At 40.9% G+C, this 16,653-nt stretch overlaps 1 protein-coding gene across 1 annotated transcript in view; it reads left to right on the top strand.

The window, feature by feature from the left end:
• ZMIZ1 (zinc finger MIZ-type containing 1) overlaps nt 1-16,653 on the top strand; it is a 214,227-nt gene that overhangs the window by 24,010 nt on the left and 173,564 nt on the right. Inside the window, exon 3 of the mRNA XM_044660241.1 lies at nt 12,692-12,797. Within this exon, the coding sequence (XP_044516176.1) occupies nt 12,692-12,797 (106 nt within the window). The remainder of the gene's footprint in view (nt 1-12,691; nt 12,798-16,653) is intronic.

Here is a 16,653-nt window from a genome sequence, read left to right as displayed (position 1 = left end):
GGAAAAGGAATAAGCATTTATTGAATGCCCTACTCTATGCCTGGCACTGGGCTAATCACTTTATAAATATCATCTCACAGGAGCCTGTTTGGTAGATGCTGTTATGATCTCCATTTTTTTTAACCTTTACTTTCTGACTTAGAATCAATACTATGTATTGGTTCCAAGGCAGAAAAGAGGTAAGAACTAGACAATGGGAATTAAGTGGCTTGTCCAGAGTCACACAGCTAGGAAGTGTCTGAGGTTAGATTTGAACCCAGAACCTCCCATCTCTAATCCTGGCTCTTGATCCACTGAGCCACCCACCTCCCCCCATGATGTCCATTTTACAGATGAGGAAGCTGAAGTAGAAAAAGATTCAATGACTTACCCAGAGTAACACAGTTAATATCTAAGTTATTTAAAATCAAGTCTTTCTGACTCTAGGCCAAGCTCTCTATTCACTATACCGGTATTATATACCATATATATATTATATAATTATATATACCTACACATAGCTGTACCTAGGTGGATAGGAAGAAGAATGGGGTCCAAAGGGGAGAGAGAGAAGGGAGAAAGAGAGACCCTGCCAAGGAAGCTCCATCCACAAGACTTCCTCAGGAAAACAGAGCACGAAAGGCACACAAAGGCATGGGGAAAGTCCAGGCTGCCCAGAATGACACCACTTTGCCATGACAAGGTGTCCCTTGGAATCCTTGCTCCAGTCAGCTCTGCTAACACAGTATAATAACCACTAGAGGAGTCTCAGCCTAGAGGTCCGGGTTTTCCCAGCTTCTCTGTTCTGCAAACAGACAACGTCAGCGTAAGAAGGATGCTGATGCCTTCAACAGGACTAATGGCAGGAGCTATTGCCTTGCCGCTACCATAGATCAACCACTCAGCCTCGCTGATAGTGGTCCCTGGCTCTCCCCCTGCAGGGACCTCATCAGTCCCCAGCTCAGTTCCTTCTCACATAATCCTTTAGAAAGTGGTTTGCCTTGGAGAGAGAGTCAGAGTAGCTGAGTTTTCATAGTTCATCTGCCACTAGTTTAGTGTGCACCTTCCAGGATGTCCCCTCGCCTCTCAGGCTCTCCATTTCCTTTTCTTTAAAATGGAGGGGGAATTGGATCAAGATCCCTCCCTGAACTCTGGCTCCTTGGTTGTTCTGCAGGAGATAATTGGGCCCTCGATAAGCATTGCCAAAGATGGCGGCATTAGCTCATGCAGCCTACCCACTTCCATCCAGCCTCAACAGGGAGGCTCATGGGCAGATGGAAATGAACTGATGTCCTAGTCCAATCCCTTCCTTTTATAGAAGAAAGAACTGAAGCCTGGGGAGATCATTTGAACCCAGGTCCTCAGATTCTAGAACCAATGCACTTTCCACTGTACTACATGGCCTTTTTATTATTTATTGAGAAGAGGGAAAAATCTAGTTGGGCTGGAACTAATGGTAGGGAAGACACAAATCTAAAGGGAAGTTAGGACCAGATAAGATTATGAAGGGTCTTGAATGAATGGCTGAGTTCAGACCTTTATTTGATCAACAATGAAGTTTCATTAAAGGTTATCATTGAGTAAAGAAGTAACATGAATCCACCTCTGTCTTTAGTCTGGCAAATCTGACCTCAGACACTTCCCAGCTGTGTGACCCTGGGCAAGTCACTTGACCCCCATTACCTACTCTTACCACTTTTCTCCCTTGGAGCCAATACACAGTATTTACTCCAAGATGGAAGATAAGGGTTTAAAAAAAATAAAAATTAAATTTAAAAAAAAAAGAAGAAGTTTAGTCTGGGGACAGCTAGGTTCTTTTGGTGGCTAGAGAGCCAGGCCTAAAGAATGGAGGTTCTGGGTTCAAATTTGACCTCAGACACTTCCTATCTGTGGGACTCTGGGCAAGTGACCTTACCTCTACTGCCTAGCCCTTACCATTCTTTTACCTTGGAACTGATACGCAACATAGATTCTAAAACAGAATTGTCTAGCCTTACCACTCTTTTGTCTTGGAACCAAGACTTAGTATTAATTCTATGATGGAAGGTTTTGGGGGTTTTGAAAATAATTATTTTTTAATTTAAAAATTTTTAATAATAAAAAAGCACTTTAGTCTGGCAGGAGCATGTGGGAAAGGAAGAAACTAGAGACCTTAATTTAGAGGGCTGTTATAATAGGCAACTAAATATGTAACATATCATTGAGGGGAGAAGAAGGAGGGCCATCAGTAGTAGGAAAGGGAAGAAAGAGAATCCATAGACCTGGCAAAGGAAGAATCAACAGGAATTTGCAGTTGGAGGTTAAAGAAGTAGCCAGAATTTCCAGCCTGGGTGACAGATAGGAGCCTGATGGTTCCATTAACTAAAATGAAGAAGTCATGGGAATAGAGAAATCTGAGCTAATTTGGGGAGGAAAGGGGTGGTAGGTTTGGTTTTGGACAAAAGAATGTGAACTCTATTTGAAAATAAAAGTGAAAGTGAGTGATTGACTTATAAATGAATTTGCCCTTTTTTAAAGTTCAAAACATTTCATTGATCTGGGACAATTCTGGAAGATTTATGATGGGGAATGCTATCCGCCTCTATAGAGAAAACTGTTGGAATCATCTTTCACATCAGTGTATTTATGTTTTTATTTTGGGGTTTTGGTTACGTATGAGTGTGCTCTTACAACAATAACCAGTATAGGAGTGTGTTTTGCATAACAGTAAAAAATAAGTTCAAAGCATTTAGTGCTTAAAAGAACTTTCAAAATTATCTATTCATAAGATCCTAAATTTAGGGCTGGATGGAATTTTAGAGGCTTCTTAAGTCCAACCTTTCATTCTGCAAATAAGATTACTGAGGGCCAAAGAGACAGTGACTTACCTAAGGTCACAGAAATCGTAAGTGACAGAGTTGGGTTTTTAAACCAGATTATCTGATTCCAAACCTGAAATATTTCTACTGTATATTCTTCCTCCCAACCAACCTCTTCAATTTATGAATAAAAAAAAACTAAGGTCCTAAGTTAGGTGAAGTCAAGAAACTAAACTAAGTGACTTAAAGAATGTCACATAAATAATATATTGTATAGGCCTTAACTTATCTCCTCAGACTCCAAATTCAGCACCCTTCCTACAGTGCCTCGCTGCCTCTTTTTTTCTTTTTTTGTCTCCCAAAGTCCACTCTTGTGACGTTTTTCTCACTTGAATCTTTCAGCACCAAGCTGGATATAGGCAGGAGCATCATATAAGTACATAATATTTTCAGTGGGGCCAAGGAAAAGGGAAAGAAAAGTCAGGAAGATGATGGAAGAGATTTCCTATGATGTCCATATTGGAAGTACCTAGAGGAGACAGTTCTATTGATCATGTTTACCACCTGCCCATCCCAATTCCCCCTTTCCCACTAGTGGTTGCAAAGACATCAGCAGAGCTATTGGGAAAGATCCTGGTGGCTAGGATGTTTCCATCCGTCTAACCACTCTTCCTTGCTCATCTTCAGTTCTTTCCAGCTCAGCTTGAGGTTCTGGTTACACAAAGGCTCCCTTTGTTCCTAGGACTCATCCACCCCAAGCTGTGGCCAGTGTCCCAAGACACTGTTCAGACAGTCAGGAGGCTCTACTGAAAAGGATGTGAACTTGGTTTGCCCCAGTCGGGTATGAATGCTCCATCATAATCATCCTTGACTCATGGAAGTACTTTATATTTGGGCAAAGAACTCTCCCAGTGCTGTAAAATTTATAGTATGATTGTCCCACACCCATCCTCCAAGGGAGGAAATATACATATCATTAGTTCATTATACAGATGGAGAAACCTAACCTCAGTGAGATGCTGTGGCTCACCCATGATCACATCTGAGGCGGGATGCAAGATAATATTTGTAAAGCCTTTAGTACACAGTAGAAGCTTACTAAATGCTAATTCCCTTCTCTTCCCTTTTACTACACCATGATCTAGTTGTCATGGTAGCATGGTGAAGTGGATAGAATAATAGCCTTGAAGTCAAAAAGGTTCAAATGCTGGATCTCACACATACTAGAGCAATTAAATTAAGTGAGAAATTCATCTAATTTACCTGGGTTCCCATTTCCTATCCTGTAAAATAAAGGGGCTAGACTATATGGCTTCTTAGGTCCCTTCCCACCCTAAGTCTAGGATCCTATCATCTTATACTCACACAGCCAACCAGTGAGGTAGACAGGAGAGGGATCATTAATCCCATTTTATAGGTGAGTAAATAGATGCCTTGAGAGGTAGAAAGGGCTCGCCCAAGGTCAGAGAGCAAGTTAGTACTGGGTCTTTAACTCACATCCCTTGAGTTAATTGAGTGTTCTTCCCATCACCCCAAGGTGTGGCTTCTCGAGCATCACTATAAGCCACATTCAGAGATAGAATCCTGCATCCAGCATCCTCTCCCACACCGAAGATAAAATTAGGAATACTCCTCCCAACTTGGTTGTGTGATCTTGATCTGTATGAGTTCAGTGTCCTCATCCATAAAATAAAAGAATTGGCAATTATGGTTCCAGAAAAGAGGAAATGAAACATTTCTTCCTCCTCTTAGACAGCAAAATGGGAATTACCAGAGCAGAATGCTGGATCCCTTTTAAGATGTAGTCACTATGTCAGGTGGTTTTTGTTTTGGTGGGGGGATTTTGGTTGCAAGAGAAAAAATCAGTTCTTTTTTTTGAGCCCTTACCTTTTGGCTTAAAACCAATACCATCTATTGATTCCAAGGCAAAAGACTGGTGAGGGCTAGGCAATTGGGGTTAAGTGACTTGCCCAGGGTCACACAGCTAGGAAGTATCTGAGGCAGATTTGAACCCAGAACCTCTCATTGCTAAGCTATTCCCCCTGAAAGATTCAATTCTTTAAGAGTGGGAAAAGGTGCATATCCAGAAACAAATGTGATATTAGTAAAAAGCAAATTCAAAATTTATTTTAAGGAAAGTAAGGGATTAGACCAGATGACTCCCAAGTTACTTTTCTGATTGGAATATTCATTGATTCCAAACATAGTTCTCAGGCTGCCCTTCAGAGATTCTCTAGGCTTGTCATCCAGGAAAGGCAATGAGGCAGCTTGGTATAATGGAGAGAACTCTGGATGGAGAATAAGGATGCTCAGGTTCAAATCCTAGCTTTGCCTCTTCCTACCCTGGAAATCTGTAAGATCCTTTCCTACTCTCTAGTTATCAGTTTTCTCATCTGTAAAATGAGGAGGTTGAATCTGATGGCCTCTTGGGTTCTTTCCAGCTCTAAGTCTTATCTTATGAGATGCTTACAACCACTCTGTAAGACTATGTAAATGAAATATGGCCAGAGTCTTATCATTCTGCCTCCATGCAACCTATCCCAACTTTCCAAATTAATAATAATTCTCCAGGAGATAGGAGAACTTTAGTGTCAGATTGTCAGAAAGAAGGTTAGGGTTGAGCAGCCAACATTACAGAAGACCAAGACATTATCTTTCTAGAGTAAAGAGGAAGAATCCAAAGCATATTGACTCTCTGCAGGACTTGAACTGCTTCTTTCAAGTGTTCATTACAAGTTCTAGCACTAGGCTAGTGTCAACTGTACTAGTGAAGGGCAGAAGGAGAAGGGTATTTGATGAACTGATGAGCTCTCACAGAAATGACAGGGGAGGCCAAACTGAAGCATGATCCAAGTTGACCAGAAGAGGGCAATAGAAGGCTTCAACCTAGCTCAAGACATGCTCTTCTTTAGACCGTCAGGAATCTACAAGCCCTAACCTCACTCCCTTACCCCAAGTATTTTTTTTTCCATAATTAACAAGCTAGTCAGGGGAGAAGCCTATAATTTAGTCCCTAGGGCCAGAGATGGGTGTTTGTGTCTATCAATCACCATATCCAACAACCATTTGAAACTTAACCTTCAGGGGAGGGAAGGGGAAAGGAAGAGAATTCAGATCTGGAAATAAATTTTTTGAAAGAAACCTAACTTAGGGCAGCTAGGTGGCACAGTTGGTAGAACACCACAAGGTCCCGAGTTCAAATATAGTTTTAAACACTTCCCAGCTGTGTGACCCTGGGCAAGTCACAACCCTATTATTTGTCTAGCCCTTGCCCTTCTGGTTTAGAATTGCTACTAGAAGTGAAGGTAGAGGGTGTTGTTGTTGTTGTTTGTTGTTTGTTGTTGTTGTTTTAAAAGAAAAGAAACCCAATTTGCTATGTTGAATAACAGAGGTGGAAGTCCTACCAAATTTCTGGGTGGCTGTGAAGTTTGAAGAAAGAGAACTAGTACAGGTGCTCCCCATTCCCTTTCCAAAAGACGAACACAGGCGTGAAAAGAGTTTTGGGCTCTACTCTAACATAAATTTACCATGTGCAAATTACATTCTCTCTATGAGTCTCAATTTCCTGATTTGTCAAATGAGAAGCAAGCACTAAAAAGGAAGGTGGTTTAGTGGATAAAGAGCCTGCCTTAGAATCAAAAAGACCATTGTTCAGATTCCACCTCTGACACTTTCTAGTTATCTGATCTTGGGCAAAGCATTTGACTTCTTTAATGGTCAGTTTCCTCACCTATAAGTTGAAGGGTGGGAAGAGAAGACCTCTAACATCTCCCCCATCATCAGTTATATGATCCTGTTATCCATTGTCTATTTACTGAGAGTCTGTTTTCCCCAGACCAAAGAGTCTTCAACCATAATGTTCAGACAGCTGGGTACCCAGGAATCACTCCCAAGCAGCTCTTAAGCTATAGTTAAGATGAACCCAGATTTTGTCACTAATGTCTGAAATACTGGGTGAAGAGACTCCATTGTAGAGTAGAATCTTTTGATGGATCCTTAGTGTTATGGATTAAGATGGATACTTCCTTCACCAGTATAGCCCGTCCATTCCTTTTCCTTCTATATGGTTCTAGGAAGAAAAATGGTATGGAGGAGGAAAGAGTGCCAGATTTTAAGTCAAAGATTCTTTCTGGGCATCATTCTAAAAAAAGGGGGGGGGGATTGTACTAGATGGATTTTTTCCTTTAAACATTTTTTTATTTTAATTTTTTCCTATTCATTCAATAAATATAATAGCAGTATAAATATAAATAAATATAAATACTTTCCTAGTCACCTCTACTCCCAGCCCAGATGATGTCATCTCTACATTGGGAATTTGTACCAAAAAGGGTCAGCTTGTGTCTACTTCATTCCTGAAGGCCTAAAGATACTCCCAACATGTGTGTGGTTCTACACAGAATCATAGAACTAGACCCAGAAAGGGCCTCAAGGGGCATCTGGTACAGCATCTTTATGATATACACAGAACTGAAACTCAAGGAGACTATAACTTGCCCAAGGTCACATGAGCAAAAAACATCAGGGGCAAGATTCGAACCTAGGTTCAGTGACTCTTGAGCCAATGCTCTTTCCACTGTATCATATCTTTGATTCTGTGATCTGGCCAATGTCCTTCTGTTAATTGTCCATCTCACCAATGCACTGGAGATTTTCCTTTGATTCTTCTAATATTTTATGGATACCATTGTAGAACTGCCCATCTGTTATCCTTCACTCGTGATACATGAACCAACCCAATTCCTTTTCCAATCATACATGGCCTTAGCGATGCCCTCTAAGTATACATGTCAACACTGGTAACATGGCATTGCCCACTTCCACCCAATGCGCTGGCATCTTTCCACTGCCCTTTAGGTCACCCGCGATTTTTCTGAGTTTGCAGTGTTCTGTGACTCACAATTTTACCACATTGCCAAGAGATTTATCCCTATGAAAGAGATGGTATTTTGCAATAATTTGGGGGGAGGGGTATCACTTTAGGACTTCATGGTAAATGTAAAGCAAACATAAGCAAATCCTACTTCATTCACTGATTAATAAGCCAAACCCTCAGGAATGACAAAAAAGAAGTGAACTCAAAAAAGATTTCGACAAATTTATGAATGGCAGAATTAGGAATGACTATTGAAAGGAGAGGGGAGATTTTAAGGTTGGCAAGAGAACAGCTGGGTCTTCCTATGGGCAGGAGTATTCCGAGATGGGTGTGCCTTGGGACCACTGATTCAGTTATCAGATCACCTCTCCTCGTCTTCCTTCCCAAGCTTCCCATTTACCAGCTCCCAAAAGCACTTCCCTGAAAGTCAAGAGAGAAAGGAGGCAGGCAGGCCGCAATAGCCTTGTGGTTGAGAAGATAAAAGATTTTTTTTTGTTGATTTATTTTTTTCTTAAATAGACCAGATCGATGATATTAGTTTATCTGGGGAGACAAATACGAGTCAGCAAAGTTGAACAAAGGGAGAGGCATTTTCTCCTCAGTTCTGGGACCCCTTGGAGATGTGACACAAAGCCAGCTTGGGCCCTTCACAGCTTCCCTGGGCTTCCAGCTTTTAGAACTAATAAATGAGAATGCAAAGAACATCACCTGTCACCCTGGAGGCTGGGATCTTTGCAAGATGAGACTTCATAGTAGTGAGAGGGAAAAACCGGGCTGGTCAAAGTGAACTGTGGTCATGGAAGTATCAGATTGGTTGGAAAATGTGTTTTCTAGAAAAGCTGGAGCAACATTTCACCCACAGGAAGGCCCTTTCTTCTTAGTGACTCAGATTTGGGCACTAAGTCTTATTTGTATTTATTAGCTTTGGCTAGACTCCAGTTTGAAGGAAAAAGTGCCCCCAAAGTGTGTCTAGGAATTACTGGGCTGTATGTAGTTGGGTCAATCACTCAATCAATCCATATTTATTAAGCACCAAATAAATGCTAGATAGTTGGGCAAGAGATCTGAATTCTAGTCCTAACTTTGTCATTCACTAGCATTATGACCCTGAGCAAATTATTGCCCCTAATCTGGATTAATCTGTGTATTGCCCCTGGGATTACCAACAAAACAGATAAATACATAAGGGTTGGTCTAGATGGTCCCAAAGGTCCTTTCTAGAGTTAAGGTTCTATTATTATTTTCTATTAATGATCATGCTCTAGGCAACTCTCTAAGACTAATGTGGCTAGATGGCTTGGTGGATAAGAGCACTGGGCATGGAGTCAAGAAGACTTATCTTCCTGAACTCAAATGTGACCTCAGATATTTACTAGCAGTGTGACCCTGGGCAAGTCATTTCACCCTGTTTACCTCAGTTTCCTCATCTGTAAAATAAGCTGGAGAAGAAAATGGCAAACCACTCCATTATCTTTACCAAGAAAACCCCAAATGGGATCACGAAGAGTCAGACACAATTGAAATGACTGAACAGCAACAGAGATTACATAAATTGCAAAGAAAGTACGATTCCTATTGGTAAAAGGATTTTCCTAACCTAGGAATTCCCTATACCAGTGAAATCACAGAACTAGAAATCATAGAAATAGTATCCTATTAATAATAATAACAAACACAACACTAAAACCTGACCTGCTACATCTTTGTGAGTCTTCACTTTCAAGTCAACTGTAATAACACAGTCTGCTTATAAATTGCATCATTGTCCACAGCAATTCCTTCACAATAATAGAAATCCCATTTTTGTGTTGTTAATTAGAAAGTCTAGATGCTGGAAAGTAGTTCAGAATAATACAATTCACCCAATACTGCTGAAGAGTTAACCTATAAGTGTTAAATGTACTGTATCGTTCCATGTTACAATGGAACAACTTTGTAATTAGTAACACTTTTTAAAAAATCTCTGTACTGTAAAGAGTAGACACCAAGCGTTTGCAATTCACTACATGGCTGCCAGTGAAGGCATACTTACTTAATTGTTCTTTTCACTTCTACACAGTCAGTGATGTCCTCTACCAGCTACGAGGGTAATGTCCAGAAAAGATGGCGGCCACAAGCATTAACATCTTTCTTTCCCCAACCCCAAATACTTGTTTACTGTTCTTGGCATGCCCAAAGCAAAAGGAATAGAACCTTGATGTATCCCAATTTTCAAATGATCACTTTTTTTTTTATTTTAAACCCTTAATTTCTGTATATTGACTTATAGGTGGAAGAGTGGTAAGGGTAGGCAATGGGGGTCAAGTGACTTGCCCAGGGTCACACAGCTGGGAAGTGTCTGAGGCCGGATTTGAACCTAGGACCTCCAGTCTCTAGGCCTGACTCTCACTCCACTGAGCTACCCAGCTGCCCCCTTGATCACTTTTTTTTGCTATTTTTTAAATGTTGATTGTTCATTTTGGAATTATATTTACATAAATCTAATATGCATCCTGAGAGGTTACCCTCCAGACATTTTACAAGTTAGGATTTTTTTTTTCACATCTTTGAATTTTTATTTTTTAGAAAAATTTCCCATGGTTACATGATTCATGTTCTTACTCTCCCCTCCACCCCCACCCCCCAACCCTGCCGTAGCCAATGCGCATTTCCACTGGTTTTAACATGTGTCATCAATCAAGACCTATTTCCATATTATTGATAGTTGTACTAGGGTGGTCATTTAGAGTCTACCTCCCAAATCATGTCCGCAATCAACCCATGTGTTCAAGCATTTTTCTTCTGTGTTTCCACTCCTGCAATTCTTCCTCTGGACGTGGATAGCGTTCTTCCTCATAAATCCCACAGAATTGTCCTGGATCATTGCATTGCTGCTAGTACAGAAGTGTCAGGATTATTTTAAAATAGATGTTTTTATTATTTTTATTTTCCTAGATTTTGTTATTAGTCTATAATATGCTGATGACTTTTATTCATTTATTTTGTATCTGGATAGCTCACAATAAATATTGTTTCAATTAATTTCTTCATTGATTCTCTGGGCTTTCAAAAGTTGACCATCATTTCATAATCATAGAAATATTTATGTCTTGCTTTTGCTGATGTTTGCACCCTTGATTCTTTTGTATTATTTTTATAACTAATCTTTCTAGATAATGTATCAAATAAAAGAGATTAAAGGGAGTCATGGGGAAGAAAGTTGGGGGCTGAAGGGGAAAGTAAGAGTATGAATTATGTAACCATGTTAACTTTTCTAAAAAATAAATATTAATAAATGTTTAAAAAAAGATTAAAGGGGCAAAAAAAGTCTACAAGTTGGGTGGAAAGCAAAATCATACATTTACAAATAAGCAGGTAGATTAAACCAATGAATAATAAATGGAAAAAATTAAATGTTGATTGTTTACTCATCTTAGGATAATCATACATCCCAGATTTTTTTAAGACACTCCTAAGTGAAAGAATAGAGTATACTTGTATACTTAAAAAGCAAAAATCATTGATACTTTTGTAATGGCCAAGCATAACCCCAAGAGTAGATGAATAAAATCTTCATTCTTTCCTTCTTTGCAAATATTGCATATATTCTCATGAATGATTAGTTTTGTTGAACAGCTTTTATTTTCTGTTAAAAAGGATGATAGAATGGGGAGGGGAATAGATTCTGAAATGAGTGTAAAATTAAAACAAAAGATATCAATAAAAACATTTTTAAGAACTTAGATTATTTTGGAAAGAGCACTATAGGTTTTCCTAAACTGGTGACCATTTCCTAAGTGGAAATAATTCTGTGGGCGAGGGATGGTGGCATGAATGCATAAAAGCAGAGATGGAATGGAAAGACACTGTCCAATGTAAATTCAGAACTGAGGATATCTTCCAGGAGCCAATGAAAGGAACTCAGGTCTTCTGTTATACCTTTCATTCCAGTTAGGTGCACTGGAGTCTCCCACCTGACTTTTCCAAGTCAGACATAGGCAACTGACCTCTCTGCCCAACTTTTACCATGGCCAATGGATAGGAAGTGAGAGGCATTTCTTTGCTATGCCCCTACCCCTAGGAAACAATTCCGTAGAACTGATCCATAGACATAGAAGAAAGGAATAAGAGAGAAACCAAATTTCAGAAAGCTTTTTCCTTAAATCAATATGTTCAGAGATCTTCTTACTCAACTTAATAAGGAATAGAGTCACGGACCAGTCAAGGGTTTTCATTTGATGGTGTCTCTTATTTCAAGAAACATTTGAGAAATGTCCTGGCAATACTTCGGACAGAAAGCCTAGTAAAGAATCATTCGCTCCCAAGATGAGGCAACATTTTGGGATAGTGGAAAGAGGCAGGAAGTTGGGGTTCTACTCTTATGACTTTGGAGTAAGTCACTTGACCTTTCATCCTTTGTAAAACAGAGATGATAGTACCCGCCCTGCCTACCGCTCCATCTTTTATATCTCCCTTATAGATAGAGTAATAGACATGGATCCCCCCTCAGACACTTAGTTGGCTGTGAGAACAGAAAAGACACTTAGTCTCTCCCAGGATCACGGTTCCATGGAAAGAATGTTCACTGTCTCTGGAGTTAGGGGGTTGGGTTCAAATTCTGCTTCCAACACTACAAGAGTGACTCTCAATGTCTCTGAGCTCAGTTTCCCCAGCTATAAAAGAAGGGTGTTGAATTGGACAGACTTTGAGGTCCCTTACAACTCTAAATCTGTGTCCCTGTGGTCCTCAATTTCTTCATCTATGAAATGCGGGTGACATTAGTACATATCTGAAAGGGTGGTTGTGAGGAAGAGTGAAATAAGGAATGTGAAAGTCCTAAAAAGACTACAAAATACTTTGTGCAGGTAAAGCATCATGATGATGACTCTGTTATATGAGTGGTGATGTGTGGAGAGCATATCAGAGGTACTACAAATGCCCCCCAATGTTGCTTCTATCAGAGGCAGAGTAGACAGATGCCTTGACTTGACAATTATTTGGAAAATGACATACTTTTTTTTTTCTCTCTCTCTGTTTCTCTCCATCTGTCTTCTTTCAGGTTGTTAGCCGAGTAGCAGCCCAACAAGGATTTGACCTGGATCTTGGCTATAGACTGCTGGCCGTATGTGCAGCAAACCGAGACAAATTCACTCCAAAATCAGCTGGTAGGCAAAACCAAGCCATGCTTCCTCCTTCCACTCCCTTTTGAGGGTCGCTGTGAAGCGTGACCTTCCCCAGCAGAGGGACTCTTCCCACGGGCTGCTTTCTTGGCATTGTTCTATCTTTGCTTCATTTGGGATTGGGAGTGAACTCTTGACAAGCGTTTTCGTTTTTGTTTTCTTTTTCATTGAGGGGAGTGAATGGGAGGAAAAATCATTTACTGTTCATTAAAGAAAAATTATTAATAATAAAAAGAATAGAGAGCCTGGAATCCACCAGGAAGAGAAGACCTAGGTTCGAATCCCACCTGAAGCCATTCTTAGCTGTATAAACCTGAACACATCCCTTAACTTCCCTCAGCCTCAGTTTCCTCATCTGTAAAATGAAGTGAACAATAGTACCTTCCAGGGTGATTGGGAGGAACAAGGGAGATGATGTATGTAAAGCCCTTAGAAAACTTTGAAGGATTTTTGTGATGTCAGCTGTAATTGTTGTTACTGCTCATTTGTCATATCCTACATTGACTCCTTCGGGCACTGGCTAGAAACTCAGTTCTTTCTTGGAATACCCATATCTTCCTCTCTGTCATCACTTGGTTAAGTACAGCCTCTGCCCAACTCCATTTCCTTCCCCCTTCTGCACTGGGATGTGTAGGAGTGCTGTAGACCCTGAGAAAAGGGTTGATCTGATTTATTAATATCATCATTACTGGAGATGTCTGTAGTATTTTAATTATGAAGAATAACATTCAAAGCAATAACTGTCAATAATAATGTTTATTAGAGGTAAGAGCAATAACCACTCTTCTTTCCCCTCAGCCTCAGCTGGGTGACTCTTTAGTAAATGTCCCTAGCCCAACACCCACTTGGCCCCTTTCTCTATTTTCTATTCTGGAAAAGTTGTGGTTCGATGTGGATCTTAGTCATTCAAAGAGCCTTCCTTTGATTTACCTGTTGTCCTGTCCCTCTTACCATTTTCTCTCCATATTCAACGTCATTGAAGCATTCCCCTCTCCTCCAAACCATTGTGCCTCTGCTAAGAAGCACCTCTCTTCCTGATCCTACTTCTCCTTTTCTTAAACCATTCATAGCTTTCAGGAACTTCCAAGTAAGCCAAGCTCAGCAGTTGTGGTAGAAGTCATTGTTGCCACATGTGTTGTGAATTTGTGCTTGCATGTATGTGCACAAACACACACAGAGAAGAGATTCACCTTTCTCCTTTCTGCTACCCTTGATCCCCCATCTCGATTTCCCTTTCCATTACCTAGAATCTTAGAGCTAGAAGGGATCCCAGAACTTACCTAATTCAACGTCTTCCTCACAGAGCAAGTTCATGGCAAAATCAGCTCGCAAACATTTTTCTTCTGATTCCCAGTCTGATGCTTTTTCTACTCCTCCATCATATCAGCCTTGATTTACCCAGTGTTTCTTTATCTTTTTTATTTCTTTAGGCTGCTTTGGAAGTCTGATTAAGTCAGTGAACCCCTTTTCAGAATATATTTTAGGTGTATAAAATAAAATCCATAGGATTACAAAATGAATATGGAGGAGGCAGCTGGGTAGCTCAGTGGATTGAGAGCCAGGCCTAGAGACAGGAGGTCCTAGGTTCAAATCCGGCCTCAGATACTTCCCAGCTGTGTGACCCTGGGCAAGTCACTTGACCCCCATTGCCTACCCTTACCAATCTTCCACCTATAAGTCAATACACAGAAGTTAAGGGTTTAAAATTTTAAAAAAATGAATATGGAATTGTTTTTCCCATCCAAGTCCTTAGGAGGGCTCTGCAAATCTGTCCAGAGTCCCTCTGGAGGTATATAGATCCCAGTTCATGAATTTCTGATTCATCCCTATCCTTCCTAATTATCATTCCATTTTTCTTCCTCCCAGAGGGGCTCTAGGTGGGTTCCATCCTTCATCTTCCCTATAGCATTGCTCTCATCCACTAGGCTTTCTATCCGGAACCCAACTTTCAAAGTCTCATGATGGTACCCAACCAAGCATTCCAGCTATAGTTTTATTCCCCAATATTGCCTGGGCCAGCATTGCCTACTGGGGAGATGGAGGGTTCCTTTTTCAGTCTAGAAAATGTAAGCTCCTTGAGGGCAGAGTCTGGTTCCTTTTTGGTGTTGAATATCACTATCCCTAGAACTTCACACAATGCCTGCCACATGGTAGGTGCTTAATAAGTAAAGTATAGACAGGATTCATTGGTTGTGGTCTCAGAAGGAAGGCATTAAGATTAAGGAGGACTGGGAAAGGCTTCTTGAAGAGCATGAGACTTTAGCTGAGACTTGAAGGAAACCAGGAAGGCTACAAGAGTTAAAAGGATCAGGGGAAATGGTAAGTTTCTCTTCCTCTCTTTTCTACCCTCAATCTGTGTGTGTGTGTGCATCCGTGCATGTGTGCATAAGTGCGTACATGTGTGTAAGTCAGTATCCATCCCTCCCTCTTTCCCTATTTCCCTGCTTCAATATATCTCTCTTCATATCTCTGTTGGCACATCCTAATTTATGTATATATCAATATATCAGTCTTTGCATATCTCTGAATATATATCTCTGTCTCTTAATCTGGTTTTTTTTCTCTGCATCTCCTGCTATGAATCCATCTTTCCCTGATTTTTTTCTCTCTCTGTTTCTGTATCTCTGGCATCTCTTCGTCTTCACATTTCAATATTATGGGCCTGTTTCTTTCTCTACCTTGTATTCGATGTCTCTGCCTCTGTCTCTGTTTCTCTCATTTCATAAGCCTGAATTGCCCTCCTGCTGGCTGTCCTGACCTCTACCGTGTTTTACACTTTGGACATCCTTTATGGAAGGCTTGGGGTGGAGGGGACCCCAGAGATAATTTAAGCTTCATCTATGTTGCTGCCACCTCCCCTTTTGTTCATTCCCCTAACCTGCCAATGGCCTTCAGTCCTTGGCAGGGGCCGAAGGCCAAGTGTTGACTCCTTCAGCCACTTTAGTCAGAGCTCTCAGAACATGGCTTTTCACTTTTTTGGAGTTATAGATCTCTTTGGCATTCTGCTAGTGGAAGGAAATGTGACCTTTCTGTTAGAGATCAGTGAAAGGAAAGATGGCTTTTTCCTATACCGTGCCATTATGGCCCTGAAATCTCTCCCTGGGCCCAAAGATCCCAGGTTAAGAATCTTAGCACTGGGCGGGCAGAAGCTCCGTTGTCTTCAAACTCAGTGTCTCTGCCTTCCCAGGACTCCTGGCTTCAGGGCCTCCATCCAGCTCTTCTCAGCTTCTCAGAGTGTTTCTCATTGATCTTGTTTTTACCTTCCTATGCCCTCACCATCACATTGGCTCTCCTGGACTCCAGACTTTCTTTCGGTTTCTTTCTGGGCTTCTGAGTCTCTTCCTCTTTGGGACGGTTCCTCTGTCTCTACCTCTGTCTTCATGTCTGGTGCAGGCTCTGTGTCTATCTGTCTCTCTCTCTTTGTTGCTCTGTTTCTATCTCTGTCTCTCTGTCTCTATCTGGTGCTGGCTCTGTGTCTATGACTGCCTCTTTCTGTCTCCCTTTGTCTCTCAGTTTCTATTTTGGTCTCTATCTTTGTCTCTCTGTTTCTATCTCTGTCTCTGTCTCTGTCACTCTCGGTATCTATCTCTGCATCTCTATGCCTGATTTTCTGTCTCTCTCTCTCTCTCTACCCAACCCCTTCCCGCCCATCTTTCTGTCTCTATCCCTCTCCTTCTGTTTCTTTCCCTCTCTTTCTCTCATCCAGTTTCTGTCTGTATTTCTCCTTCTGTGTCTCTGTGTTTTTTCTGTCACTCTCTCTTACATTTCCCCATCTGTGACTTGATCTTTAGATATCTCTCATCCTGTTTCTGTGCCCCCTCTCTCCCTCCCCCATCTCTTT

The sequence above is a fragment of the Gracilinanus agilis genome, chromosome 2 (genome assembly GCF_016433145.1).
Source record: "Gracilinanus agilis isolate LMUSP501 chromosome 2, AgileGrace, whole genome shotgun sequence".
NCBI classification, from domain to species: Eukaryota; Metazoa; Chordata; class Mammalia; order Didelphimorphia; family Didelphidae; genus Gracilinanus; species Gracilinanus agilis.
This window is presented reverse-complemented; position numbering and strand designations above follow the sequence as displayed.